General features: G+C 37.1%; 1 protein-coding gene across 1 annotated transcript in view; it reads left to right on the plus strand.

The window, feature by feature from the left end:
- The window catches only part of MYO1E (myosin IE), a gene marked incomplete at both ends in the record, with an annotated part of 51,393 nt that overhangs the window by 25,307 nt on the left and 14,084 nt on the right, over positions 1 to 12,002 (plus strand). Inside the window, 5 exons of the mRNA XM_009572264.1 lie at positions 793 to 878; positions 1,475 to 1,556; positions 2,396 to 2,502; positions 6,415 to 6,513; positions 10,276 to 10,420. Of these exons, the coding sequence (XP_009570559.1) occupies positions 793 to 878; positions 1,475 to 1,556; positions 2,396 to 2,502; positions 6,415 to 6,513; positions 10,276 to 10,420 (519 nt within the window). The remainder of the gene's footprint in view (positions 1 to 792; positions 879 to 1,474; positions 1,557 to 2,395; positions 2,503 to 6,414; positions 6,514 to 10,275; positions 10,421 to 12,002) is intronic.

A 12,002-nucleotide genomic window follows, 5' to 3' on the forward strand; every position in this document is an offset into this window, starting at 1 on the left:
GGAAAATCGTCACTGAATTCTGCATAATGTATTTATAAAGAAAAAGAACAGTAATGAAAGGAAGGGGGAACCCCTGTAAAGGGCTGTTTTGATTTTAAATAGCCATATTATCTCAGGAGGCAGTGTCCTGCTTTCACAATGTAGGGAGCTTAGAACAAATATGCCCTAACATATGTTCCTGACTTAGGAGAGATGCATCTCGGCCTTGCCGCTATTAAACATACTAACCAGAACTTAATATTAACTGTATAATAAATAAATGCCCCCAGTCTTTTATTAATTATAATCTTAATTGTTGGTTATAGTAGCAGTAAATTTAAAGAATTCGGATCTAAAAATGATCCTTAGGTGATGATATACCAATAAAGCTGGGAATATAATGTACAGTTCTGTCTTCTTTGGGTATATTTCTCAGACTATTCATGATTTACTGCAGTTATAGTTGATAACAGTAAACCTTTATTATGCAAAAATTTTTCTTCAATAAAATTGAGTATTAAATTCACTTGTGCCGTATTCCATTTACTAGCTCCATAACAGTCTTTTTCACTGAATTTAAATATATGGATGAAATTCCTTTGTTTGTTGTGAAAGAGTTAACTTAATAATATATTGTCCTGGTTTTGAAACCATGACATATATGCAAAGATTTAGTGATCATTGTAGCATCTTTAAGTTATACCAGACTAACCAAAAAGTTCAGAACAGCTACTGATGAGGACAGAATTTAAATTTTCTTTAATTATTGGGTTCTCAACTTACCACAAACAATCAATTTCCACCTTGGCCCAGGTATCTTATGATATGGATGGATTCTGCGAGAGAAATCGGGATGTTCTTTTCATGGACTTGATTGAACTCATGCAGAGCAGTGATTTGTACGTAAGCAAAACTTGCTTAAAGCTAGGAATAACGTGTTAGTTCAGATGGATGCAGAGGTCCTGACTTCTCTACTTCGCAACTTGTGAACTCATTTATATAAAAGCGAAAATTAAACATCACTGCAGTAGAACAGTATCACTTTCATTGTATTGACCTTTGTTTTCTGCAAATCGGCATAAGTAAGGTACTGCAGTGTCAGAATCAAATGGTATAATGACAGCCATTTGTTTTGGCCTCAAACAAGGCCATCAGTGATTTGGGATTCTCTCAGAACAGGCACTGTTCTAACATATAAAGTAACTTTTTTTGTTACGTGTTTTAATTAATCGATGCTTACTTTTTAAGTGCGTGTTTCTTCGAGTCTAGAAGTCTGGTATCACGTCTTCCAAGGCTCACTAAAATAGCAAGGGATCTTTATGAGGAATGAAGCTCATGGAAAATACTAATCTTAAAATAGATTTGATATAACTCCAGATTAATAGAAATAGCTATTTATATTCTGCTCAACTATCACCTTTTACAGCATATTCCTTGACATTCCTGCATTGAATTGTCTTTCTACGCTAACACTATTTTATTAATTCTTTCCTAGGCCTTTTATAAAGGCTCTGTTTCCTGAAAATCTTCAAGTGGACAAGAAGGGCCGTCCTACCACTGCAGGCAGTAAAATCAAAGTATGTCTAGTTTTGCTGTGTTAGTATGTGCATATATGGGTGTGTGTTTGTGTATGGATACCTAAATAAAACCAAAAGTAGTCTTTGTTGTTTTTTACTGTCCAGAAGTTTTTAAAGATTGCGATCAAGATACTCCTGATGTATAAGTGATGCATTGTTTCAGCTGTTAGAATCATGTTTTGCCCAGCATTACTGTTCATTAAATGTTTTGCTCAGCTGCATTCTACAGCAGTGAATTTTCCAAACGAGCAATTGATGGTAGTGATAATAGCACTTGCATGTGCATAATGAATGAGCCCCTTCACTCAGCCACTTGATGTCCTACAATTAACTACAGATAACTGGTCTTTTTATAGTGCAGAAATGCAGCGGGGCCTAATCCAAAGCCCACTGAAGTCAACAGAAGTCTTTCTACTGACCATAATGTGCGTTGAATAAGGCAGCAAGTGTTAGAAGGCGAGCATCTTTTTGGAGACTGGTTGTAAAATATACACTTAGATTACACACTTGCAGACTTTGGAAATCGATATTTTATCAACCTCTTTCCTCATATTTCACCCTGACAGTCAAGGTCACCTGATGCACTCCTTGTCAATCCATATTTCTATATAATAGTTTAAATATATTACATAGCTGGAGATAATGGTGCCTTCTATTTACTGATACATTTTTCATGAGGTGCATATTATCCCAAGACACTTTGGTTGTTCTGGAGAAAGACCAAAGTCAACTGGATCTAGTCAACTGAATCATCAGCAGATGGTTGATAGTCTTTAGAATTCTCTCACAGGATTTACCCTGTTCAGCTCAGATCCTATTGTTTTTCCTCAATTTTACAGAAACAAGCAAATGACCTTGTTGGCACCCTGATGAAGTGTACACCCCATTACATCCGCTGCATCAAACCAAATGAAACAAAGAAGTCTCGAGACTGGGAGGAGAGCAGGTATGAATAAGCGGAGTACATCATGAGAAACAGTGCTAATAGTCAAAAAAAGCCACAAAAATTCATAATCTGTAATCATACAGCCTACAGACAAACAGAATTAGATACTCTAAAACCTTCAGAAATGAAATCTGGCATGACCTCTCCTAAACTTTGAAGATAATCTGTGGTCACTTGGTCTAAATCAGCAGTTAGTATATGCAGTTCTTAGCTTTTCTCATAGCAGTTATGAAAATCAACATTTGCATAACAGTCACACAGTCGGTATATTAAAGACTCAGTTTTCCATGTAGAATTTGCACACCAAATGCACTATACATCAATTCTAACTTTTGCTTTATGCTTTGAAAACAGCTTTTATTAGGCAGCTAAAAAGCCAGCAGGATGTCTCTATCTACTTTTATGTATCCAACTTACCAAGAAGTCTCTATAGCCAAGAATGTAGAAGGTTCCTTTTTTACATCTTGACTTTTTAAAGAGCTGGCTAATGAAATTTAAGAGAAGTTACTAGAATATCATATCGGGTGGTTATATAGACATTAAATAGATGTCTAAATCATCAGTTTGGTTAATTGCATCTCTTTTAAGGCATCCTTAACTATATCATGCTTTATAGCTCTTCATATTATCTGAAAAAAGATACTCTTCTTTTTTGCACTGAGGTAGGTGATCAGTACTGTATGTATACTATGTGAGGTCCTAATATAGATAACATTTATTACTATATACGAAGTACTTTCGGTATTGGTAAAAGTGCTGATAAAGCAAGTGGTTATTTTTATCACAGTGAAACAACTTGCAAAGTCTGATAAAAAGCATTCTTGACCATATCAACAACACACCAGAATTCACTTCCTGCCATTTGGCATGCAGACTAACACAATTACATGCAGATGTAGAGCACTTACAGAAGCCACAGTTAGGACTGTACTTGAAAGGGTCATTTAGGTCTTGGCAGTAGATGTAGACCCTCTTTCTCTAGCTTTTCCACCCCTGAAAGTCCTACTATGCTGCACTTAATTTTCCACTGACGCTGGGGTCCAAAGGAGGGAAGTAGGTGATCCTGGAAAAAGTATGTCTAAAACTTTTAACTATAAGTTGAGGAGCTTTTAAAATCAATCATTTACATATTGGAAAACAGGCCTATTATTGTGGAGGGTGTTGCTAGGAAACCAATGAAACAAACAAACAATAAACTAGTCCTGAGAAAAAGCCAGCTTTCAGTAAACCCTTTTTGGAGCAAAAATGGGCAAGATTTCTTCTTGTTTTCCCATAATGAGGATGATATTTGGCAAATGCAGCAGCTACTACTGATAACAAATAAAATACAAAGGATTGTATACTATCAAACTCAGACACAAATGGAAGTAGTTCTTATAATGGTAATCCTTCATCCCTGTTTAAAAAGCCTAACATTCTTTCCCATTTCAAACTATGATTTCCCCATATATTATACTAGGACCTCACATAAGATACATATGCTGTAGCAGTGAGTGACATGTCTGGGGAAGAGAAATGTATATGCATATGATGACTCAAACTTAAGTTTAATTTTTTTGTTTCATGATTTTACTGTGAGAAAGTTTTGTGTTGAGGGAAATAAAAAACATAACTGAGTTTGTGATAGTTTGCTGAATGTTGGTTTAGGGTTTTTTGTTTTCTTCTGTGATCACATAATGCTGTATCATATACATGCTGCCATGGTCAATGTGATGGGAGTAACATATCTAATCTGCTTATTGGTAGCATGTTACCAGGCGATAAAAATGTTACTGAAAAAGGAAAAAAAACCTTCACAAAGCCTGTCTTACTTCATGCTCACAGAAGCCATGTCACTCCAGCTTTGTACTGCTGTTGAATAATTCCAGAATATTTAGCACTGAAACATAGACTTTGTGTAATATCTAATCCTTGTATAATACCTTAAGTTATTCCAAAAATTGGGGTGTTCTTGAAATGTGTTTTTGTTCAGGTCCTGGCACAGCCACTTGGACGTGTATTCAAAATCGCTGCATTAGCTGAATTCCCAGACCCTGACCTGCTTGAGGCTGATGCCTGGAGGGAGATTTTCAGTGTGCCTTTTCTCAGAAAGAAAAAGAAAAACAGAAAAATGTCTCAAATTCTCTGTTGCTGGACACTAATACTGGCAGGACAGTAAGAAAATAGGAGTAATACTGTTGCTCCAGTGCATTATTCCAGATGTGAACAGGAGGGAAAGCTATAAACAGGAAAATGTATTTTTGTCCATCAACTTTCTACTGTACCAGAATTCTTGGAGTGGGTACAAAATACATTTTATTCCTTGAACACAGCAAGATAAAAATGTGCATTATTCTTTATTATAAGCTAAAAGAGCAGTATCACTCATCATTTAGTAAAATACCTCTCATAAGTGTTCTTTAAAAAGAAGAAATAACTGAAAGGCTTTTGTCATTTGCAGCGTGGGATTTCAAAAGTTTTTCCCTTTATACTATGAGTCATGTGAAAAGAATGTCTCGACCAAAAAAGTGTGGGGGGGGATCAATGGGCAATACACTTTATATTGAAATTTAACATTTCAAAATAGCTGGAGAAATAACATGGAATTAACAGAGTTTTTCAGGATTTGAAAAATCTTTTGTAAAATCAGAGAAATAGTAAGCAAAACAAAATTAAATGGCTCCTTACAGGCTCACTTTTTTTGATTATATGTAACGAAATGGTCTTTTATATAGTGTTTGTTAAACTTGCAGGACTAAAATCTTAACAACTCTTAGATTTCTGACTGAAAGCTAAAGCTTCTATAATTTGCCCTATAAAAGAACAGCAACAGAAGCCCCTGAACACCACGTTTCAGAGTTAAAAACTGACATTGCCTTTTCCAGCCACATGACTTAGATGAGGAAATTAAGGAAATGCAAAGGAAAACTGCAAGAGTTATAGATTGTTAAGGAAGCTAACTGAAATTCTTCAAATCAAATCTCCACGCATTAAATAGTAGACTAGCAGGATGTGTAAGAAGGAACATAAAATAATGTACCGCAGCTCCAGAAAGAGGAAAAGGTGCCAAAAGGAAGCTTTTTTTTCGTTTGCTGTTTTTCTGCTTTGAGATTCATGGGGGCATATTTGTTCCCTGTTTAGAACCTAAATGAATGTGTTTTGCATGAGGGAACTAATGGTGTTGGGGTAATGATGTTTCAGTTCACATGTGCAGCAGAGTCCCTCCGCAGCCATTAACACTTTCTGTGGGGCTGGCACTAGCTCAGTTTTTGTTTGTAATTAAAGTATACCATGAACAAGCCTACCAGGCATGCTTTGGCAGTCTTGTGCCTATCCTCAAATCCTTCTTTTGCAGCATGGTAAAATTAGAAGGAATGCTAGCTTGTCATGAAAATACTGGCCTGGCTTTCTTCTTTCTGATTCTTTGCGTAATGAAAGTGTGGCATCTGGGGCTTTCTCCAGCCCCAGATTTGTCCTTTCTCCAGAAAAACCAAAAAAGAGCTACTGTGTGCTGTTGATGTTTGAGCTATGTAAAACATAGCTGAAACCTACAATAAAAGAACACAAAACAATTTCCCACTCCCTTGCATACCAGCTATGTAGTTGTATAGGTAATAGTTACTTGGCCTTTTATGGGTAATAATACTAGTTAAGAAATTTATACATAAACTAGTTAGGAGATGGAAAGTTAAACTCGGAAAAAATACTAAGGTAAACTTGCTACATATATTTCAGTAATGTAGTCTATCTGCCTTGAATGTTTTTCCTACCATGCAGTGTGCATGGTAATGTGCAAGAATAGATTCATATACCTGTGCATGAATTTTAGAAGTCAATAGTCTTTAAACGTGATATGGACTTTTAAGAATACCTCAATTCACAAATATGCTGAAATAAAATGGATTGTAAATCTTGCATTGTTTTTGTTCACAGGGTAAAACATCAAGTGGAATACTTAGGTCTGAAAGAAAATATTCGAGTAAGAAGAGCTGGCTATGCTTACAGGCGGGTTTTCAAGAAGTTTTTGCAGAGGTAGGGTAATACTCATTTTGAAGTATTACAGCACAGTTGTTTTACATGATGATGAGGAAAACAAGAAGTTGCAAGTTTTGAAAGCTTCTCATCTCCCACTTACCCTGTCCTTTTTCCCCATTTACCTTGCTCACGATCTAGGCTACACAGAGATTTGAAAGTGTCTTAAAGACTGGCTTTGTGTCTTTGAAAGTCTTCATTTTTCTGTAAACTTGCCTAAGACCTCAGTTCTTTTTGTAGTGCTATGAGAGTGTTCCTCAAAGTTAAAAAGAGTTAAGGGAACTCTTAACTCATTTATGAGCTGCAGAGCCTGGAATCTGAGTGTCTAGCTGGTAGCCTTTGTTTAAAATGTTACCGCTCTAGCTCTTCCAACTCTTCTTTCCCAATGACAGAAGATAGGTAAAGAAATACATGCCTGCTGTTCAAGTGTAAAGAGTAACCTTAGCTTAAATTGCTCGTTATATCCTTCTGCTGGTGTTAAAATAGCTGGGAATGGTTACAACTCAAACCACTGCAGCTGCTTACTGAATGAAAGCAAGTCAGAGCTCTGTAAGATCAATCCTTTTTTTACTGTCTTAGGACCAGCTGTTCAGATGATTAACTACCTCCACTAGCTAATGAAATCCTCTTAAATAAGAGCAATTTCAAGATTTATACAACATTTAGCTTCTGTTTTTTAGAAAATTCAGACACACAGCTAATAAATGCCCAAATCAGGGCATTACATGACAAATCAGCTTTTGTTGGAAGTCTTTGTGTTACATTTGAGAATATAAAACAAAAAACCCAATCAGTTGTTGCAAGGAATGGAGTATAATTAATCAGACAGCACAGAACAAAGCCACTGATAATATTTCATGATAATACAGAGAATGTTGTAATCATCTAGTGATAGGCAGACCTAAAAAATTTTAAAGTATGGACTGAATTTTCATTATGGAACAATTTTAAATCCCTTTTTCTTCACAATCTTCAAGCCCAGACATATAAACATGAATATGCTTCAGGTTGCATTACTTAACACAGACTGTTGCTGAGACAGAATAACAGATTAATAATGTGTATTAAAACTAGTCTCCACAGTTGTTGAACACTGATTGTAAGGGCTGTGCAGGTCTAGAGATCTGCCTGAGAGGTCAGCCCAAAGGAAAGCTACATGGTACTTCTGGAAGGTGAACAGATTTCTGTATTTCACTTTATATGTAGAGATCCACAGGCAACTGAAACCATTCTTTATGGAATTCATCCGTTTGTTTCAAATTAGTCTTGTTAAATTTAATATTTTGTTATGAGTAAAACTCTTCCTGCAACCTTTCCATTCACAGTTCCCTAGCATCCAGAACAAGCTCTGTTCTGACACCCTGAGTCAGTGTGAGTAAAAGTGGGCTGAGGCATGGGATGGACAGGAAATGCATGCTTGTACACTTGTTTTCATTGGGTGTTCCTTGGCAGCTCCATATAAGTGGAGATTTCTGGGCTGAATAGACTTTTATGTACAAAATTTACATTTGCATGCAAAAAGCCACAGTCACTGAAAAAGCCTATGTGTTTCAAAGCATAACCAGTCTGAAAGCTGAACTCCATACTCCCATATTTAGACATAGGACCTAACTGCTCACTGTGAATTTATAATAGATAATTTTTGGGGGGCAGTCATGATTTCAAATTGTTTCGGAAGCGTTTTAAGAACACACTTAGCACTTCTGCCGAAATACTCTGTAAGATCGAATTACACAAGCTTGAAAAACCTAGATACGTGGATATTGACATGACCAGTTTAATGGGAAGCATGCACAAGTACGTTAGAGCAAAGTGCTATTTCTAAACAGCAGTGAACAATGATAGAATTGTCACGTTATAAAATTGTGAAGTGCTTAACTGGTGCATGTTGTAGAAAAATCTGTTTCTTCTGCCCTGCAGGCTTGTCACACCAGTAAAATGTATGAAGTTAATTTGAGTTTATGAAAAAGGAGAATTTCAAGTGTATTCTTACTTTGTACCCGAGAGCTTTACTTATGTTAAAAGGTCTTAAGTCATGTTTTCCCTGTGCCCTCCTTTACAGCTCAGAAGATGTAGGAAAGCATTTGTAACATGCTGAAATGTAGTGTCAAATTCTGTTGTGTGGAAGATAGCAGTTTCAAATGCCTTTATTAAATCAGCTCCTTTAAATTCAGACTTGCTTAGACCCACCTATACAACTATTCTGTTGGCAGTACATGATGAACCTGCAAAAGAGGCTGTTAATTAAATAAGCTGGGAGTTCCTTTAACTTACAACTCCTTACTAGGTTGCATCTATTTATCCCATAATACTGATAAATTACATAAATATGTAAGTGTACGCACTGTCTGTAAACATAGATTATGTATAATATACTTCTATCTTTAAGATGGTATAAGAGCTACTTTGTTACACCATCATGCATAGTACGTGAGCATAAGTTAGCTTCCTCTTTTCATATACTTGTTATTCAGAGGTGTTTGGTTTTTGTGATACATTCCTTTTTAACTGTTTGCTATTTTTCTTTGCGTGGTATTGTTATTTAAGTTGCATGACACTGTTTCTGCTTCCTGGCTGGATAACATTTTAGATATGACAAGAATGAGTAATGAACATTCCCTTAATGAATTTTCTAACAATTCCTTGTGTGATTTTTGAGAACATTTTATTAGGAGCTGCCTAAATCTTCTTAAGAAACAAGAACTTGGGAATTACAACAAACTGAACTCCATACTTTATAACTTTTTTCATTAGCTCAGTAGTTTTACTAATAAGCATGATTTAGTTTATATAACTCAAGTATGCTTAAGGCATTAAAAAAATTGTCATGAGTAAAGAACATAAAAGATTTGGGGGAGAAATTTGTCACAACATATTTAGCTGTTCTCCAGTCTCATTGTCAAAGGAGTCTAAATAGCTGCTGCTAGAGAGTTACTTATCCATAGACACGCTGAGGCAGCTAAAGCTCATCAGTGCTCCTTGGCAGGCAGTAGAACAAGGCAGCTTTGTAACTCCAGCCTGGCAGTTCCAAAAGCCCAAGTTAAGCCTGAGAAAGTGGACAGTTTAAAAGGGGCTGCAACCTGGCATCCTCGTTTTCAAGGCTTAGAGAGAACACTATGAGACAGAAGACTACCAGCCTCTTCCTATCAAAGACATAGTATGGTAGCACTTCCCTGCCTCCTTCTTTAGCCCTTTGTGTGGTCAATTCCCAGTGTTCCCTCCAGGTAGCACCAACATCACTATATCTTCCCTCTTGTACCAGAGGCCAAGCCAAAGGCTTTCTGGGATAAAGCCAAGAATGGCTCCTTGCTAAATGCAGACCAGCTGTTGAACAGGTGGGTTAGGAGCATGAGCTGGCTACAGAGAAGGCTTGAGTGGGAAATTGGCCACATGCTTGGGAATGAATCTAGAATACCAGGGGTGTAGGTACTTAAATTTGGACCATAAGTCATTGCACCATAACCTTGCCCTGGACTTAAAGAGATCACAGCAGAACTTTCTGTAATTAACTACTGCAGTTACCAAATAGTAACTTAGCATCTGGAAATAGGAGACTCCTGGACACTGTTGCCCTTCTCATTGCAGTTGTTTGGTCTTGCTAAACAAGTAACATCTTAATTCTGTGCATCTTCCCACACTCCAAGCTTCTGTAAGTCCTGCTGAAACTGTCAGCCCTCCCCCCAGGGTAATACTGACTAAGAGTCAGTGGTATTCTGCTGCTGTTTGATGTCAGGTTTTAATCTCTTCTCCTTGGTGGTTAAGGTACGCCATTCTGACCAAAGCAACCTGGCCTTCCTGGAAAGGAGAAGAGAAACAAGGAGTTCTCCACCTGCTTCAGTCAGTCAACATGGATCCTGACCAATACCAGCTTGGGAAATCCAAAGTCTTCATCAAGGCTCCGGAGTCTGTAAGTGTGGCAGAACATGAGTCTTTAAATATGAAACTGTTTTGCTGAAATAAAAAGCCTGCCCGCTCAGAAGTTGAGCATGATCTCTGCTAAGGTGGGAGAAGCGTAAGAATATAAGTCAAGCTGGGCAGGTCTATCACAGGTGCCTCGAGGCTGTACAGGGATTCTAGGCACTTTTATAACAGGCACTGAACATAAGGACCCTGCGTGATTTTGACACTAATATGAGGAGCATTAAATGCATCAAGAAGAGGAGATGGGATATGAAGATGCTTTGGTGTCAGGTTGCACATGGTGACATAACATCAGGAAATCTGTCATATGAAGGAATATCATGGCATGAAAACCTATCTATGACCATTAGCCCAAGAAAATAGGTCCTTTTCTCAGTGCAAGAACTACTGATGAAAGTAGAATAGCCCCCAGTTATAGTAAGGATATTTTACGCATCGTTGTGTAAATCAATGTTCCAGAATGACTGCAACTTGAAATCCCATTCAGGGAGAACATTAGGGAGGCATCATAAGGCTGTTTTTGTCCTGTGGCTACTAAACTGCACAAAATCTGCTGGAAAAAAGTTTTCTTACATCACTATTCAGGAAAGTTGTCAAGGAAAAAACTATGCTCTACTCACCATCATGTATTCCTTTTATCAGAAGGAATCGGGCTTAGTTTGTATAGCTCAGCTTGCAGTTGAGCATTAGGTGGTTTCTTAGTGCTTTACCTGAAGTTACATGTCAAAATAAAAGCAGAACACTTCTATTGCTATCACTTGCTTTTCCGGAAACATATTTTTGCTCTGTAGAGCAGCAGTAATTCAAGCAATGACACTGCTGTGCCCAATCACATGGGAAGATCTTTGTTAAAGGGAAAAAGATAATACTTCTCCAAGTCGTAATAGAAATTGTGTTGTTTCTATGATAATAAGGTAAGATAGTATCATCTCTGTTCAGGAATAATGGGACTTTACATTCCTGACATCTGAGAGACCTGTTTATGTAATAAAGCATATAGGGTTCAAGATGTAGGTTAAGGTGCACGTTGGCAGAGCAGGAAATTCTAGTATAGGATTAATCCTACTTAGTCATTGCAAGCAACACCTTAGCTAGCCAACTATGAGGAAGTGTGAGCTTTATCTGCTTTCCTCTGTAGCACAGGCCGTGATTTATTTCCTAAGATTATTGGGGAGTTTTGTCTTACAAAAGTCGGTGCGATAGCTTTGGACATTAGTGGATGTCTTTGATAATCTCTTCTTGTGACGTTACAGTTGTGACTTAGTCCTTCACTGATGACCTCAAGTTTATTACAGGGTGGTGGCGAGTTCACATTCTGATGAAGTATCTATTTGAATTAATACAGACAACTTAGTTGCTTGTAATTACAAGGGACCAGAATTAGTAATTTAAGCAGTATCTTCTAGTCCTGTTGTTCATTGTCTTACACTGTAACAAACCTGATCTTCTATTCACTGTGAAGTTATTTTGCATCCATGCTGTTCATTGCAGTTAGTTACAAACCAAATACAATTTCAGTTTGGGAGATAAACAATTAAGGGAAGAAACAAAAATAATTGTTGTGTGAT

The sequence above is a fragment of the Fulmarus glacialis genome, unplaced genomic scaffold (genome assembly GCF_000690835.1).
Source record: "Fulmarus glacialis isolate BGI_N327 unplaced genomic scaffold, ASM69083v1 scaffold39462, whole genome shotgun sequence".
Taxonomy (NCBI): Eukaryota; Metazoa; Chordata; class Aves; order Procellariiformes; family Procellariidae; genus Fulmarus; species Fulmarus glacialis.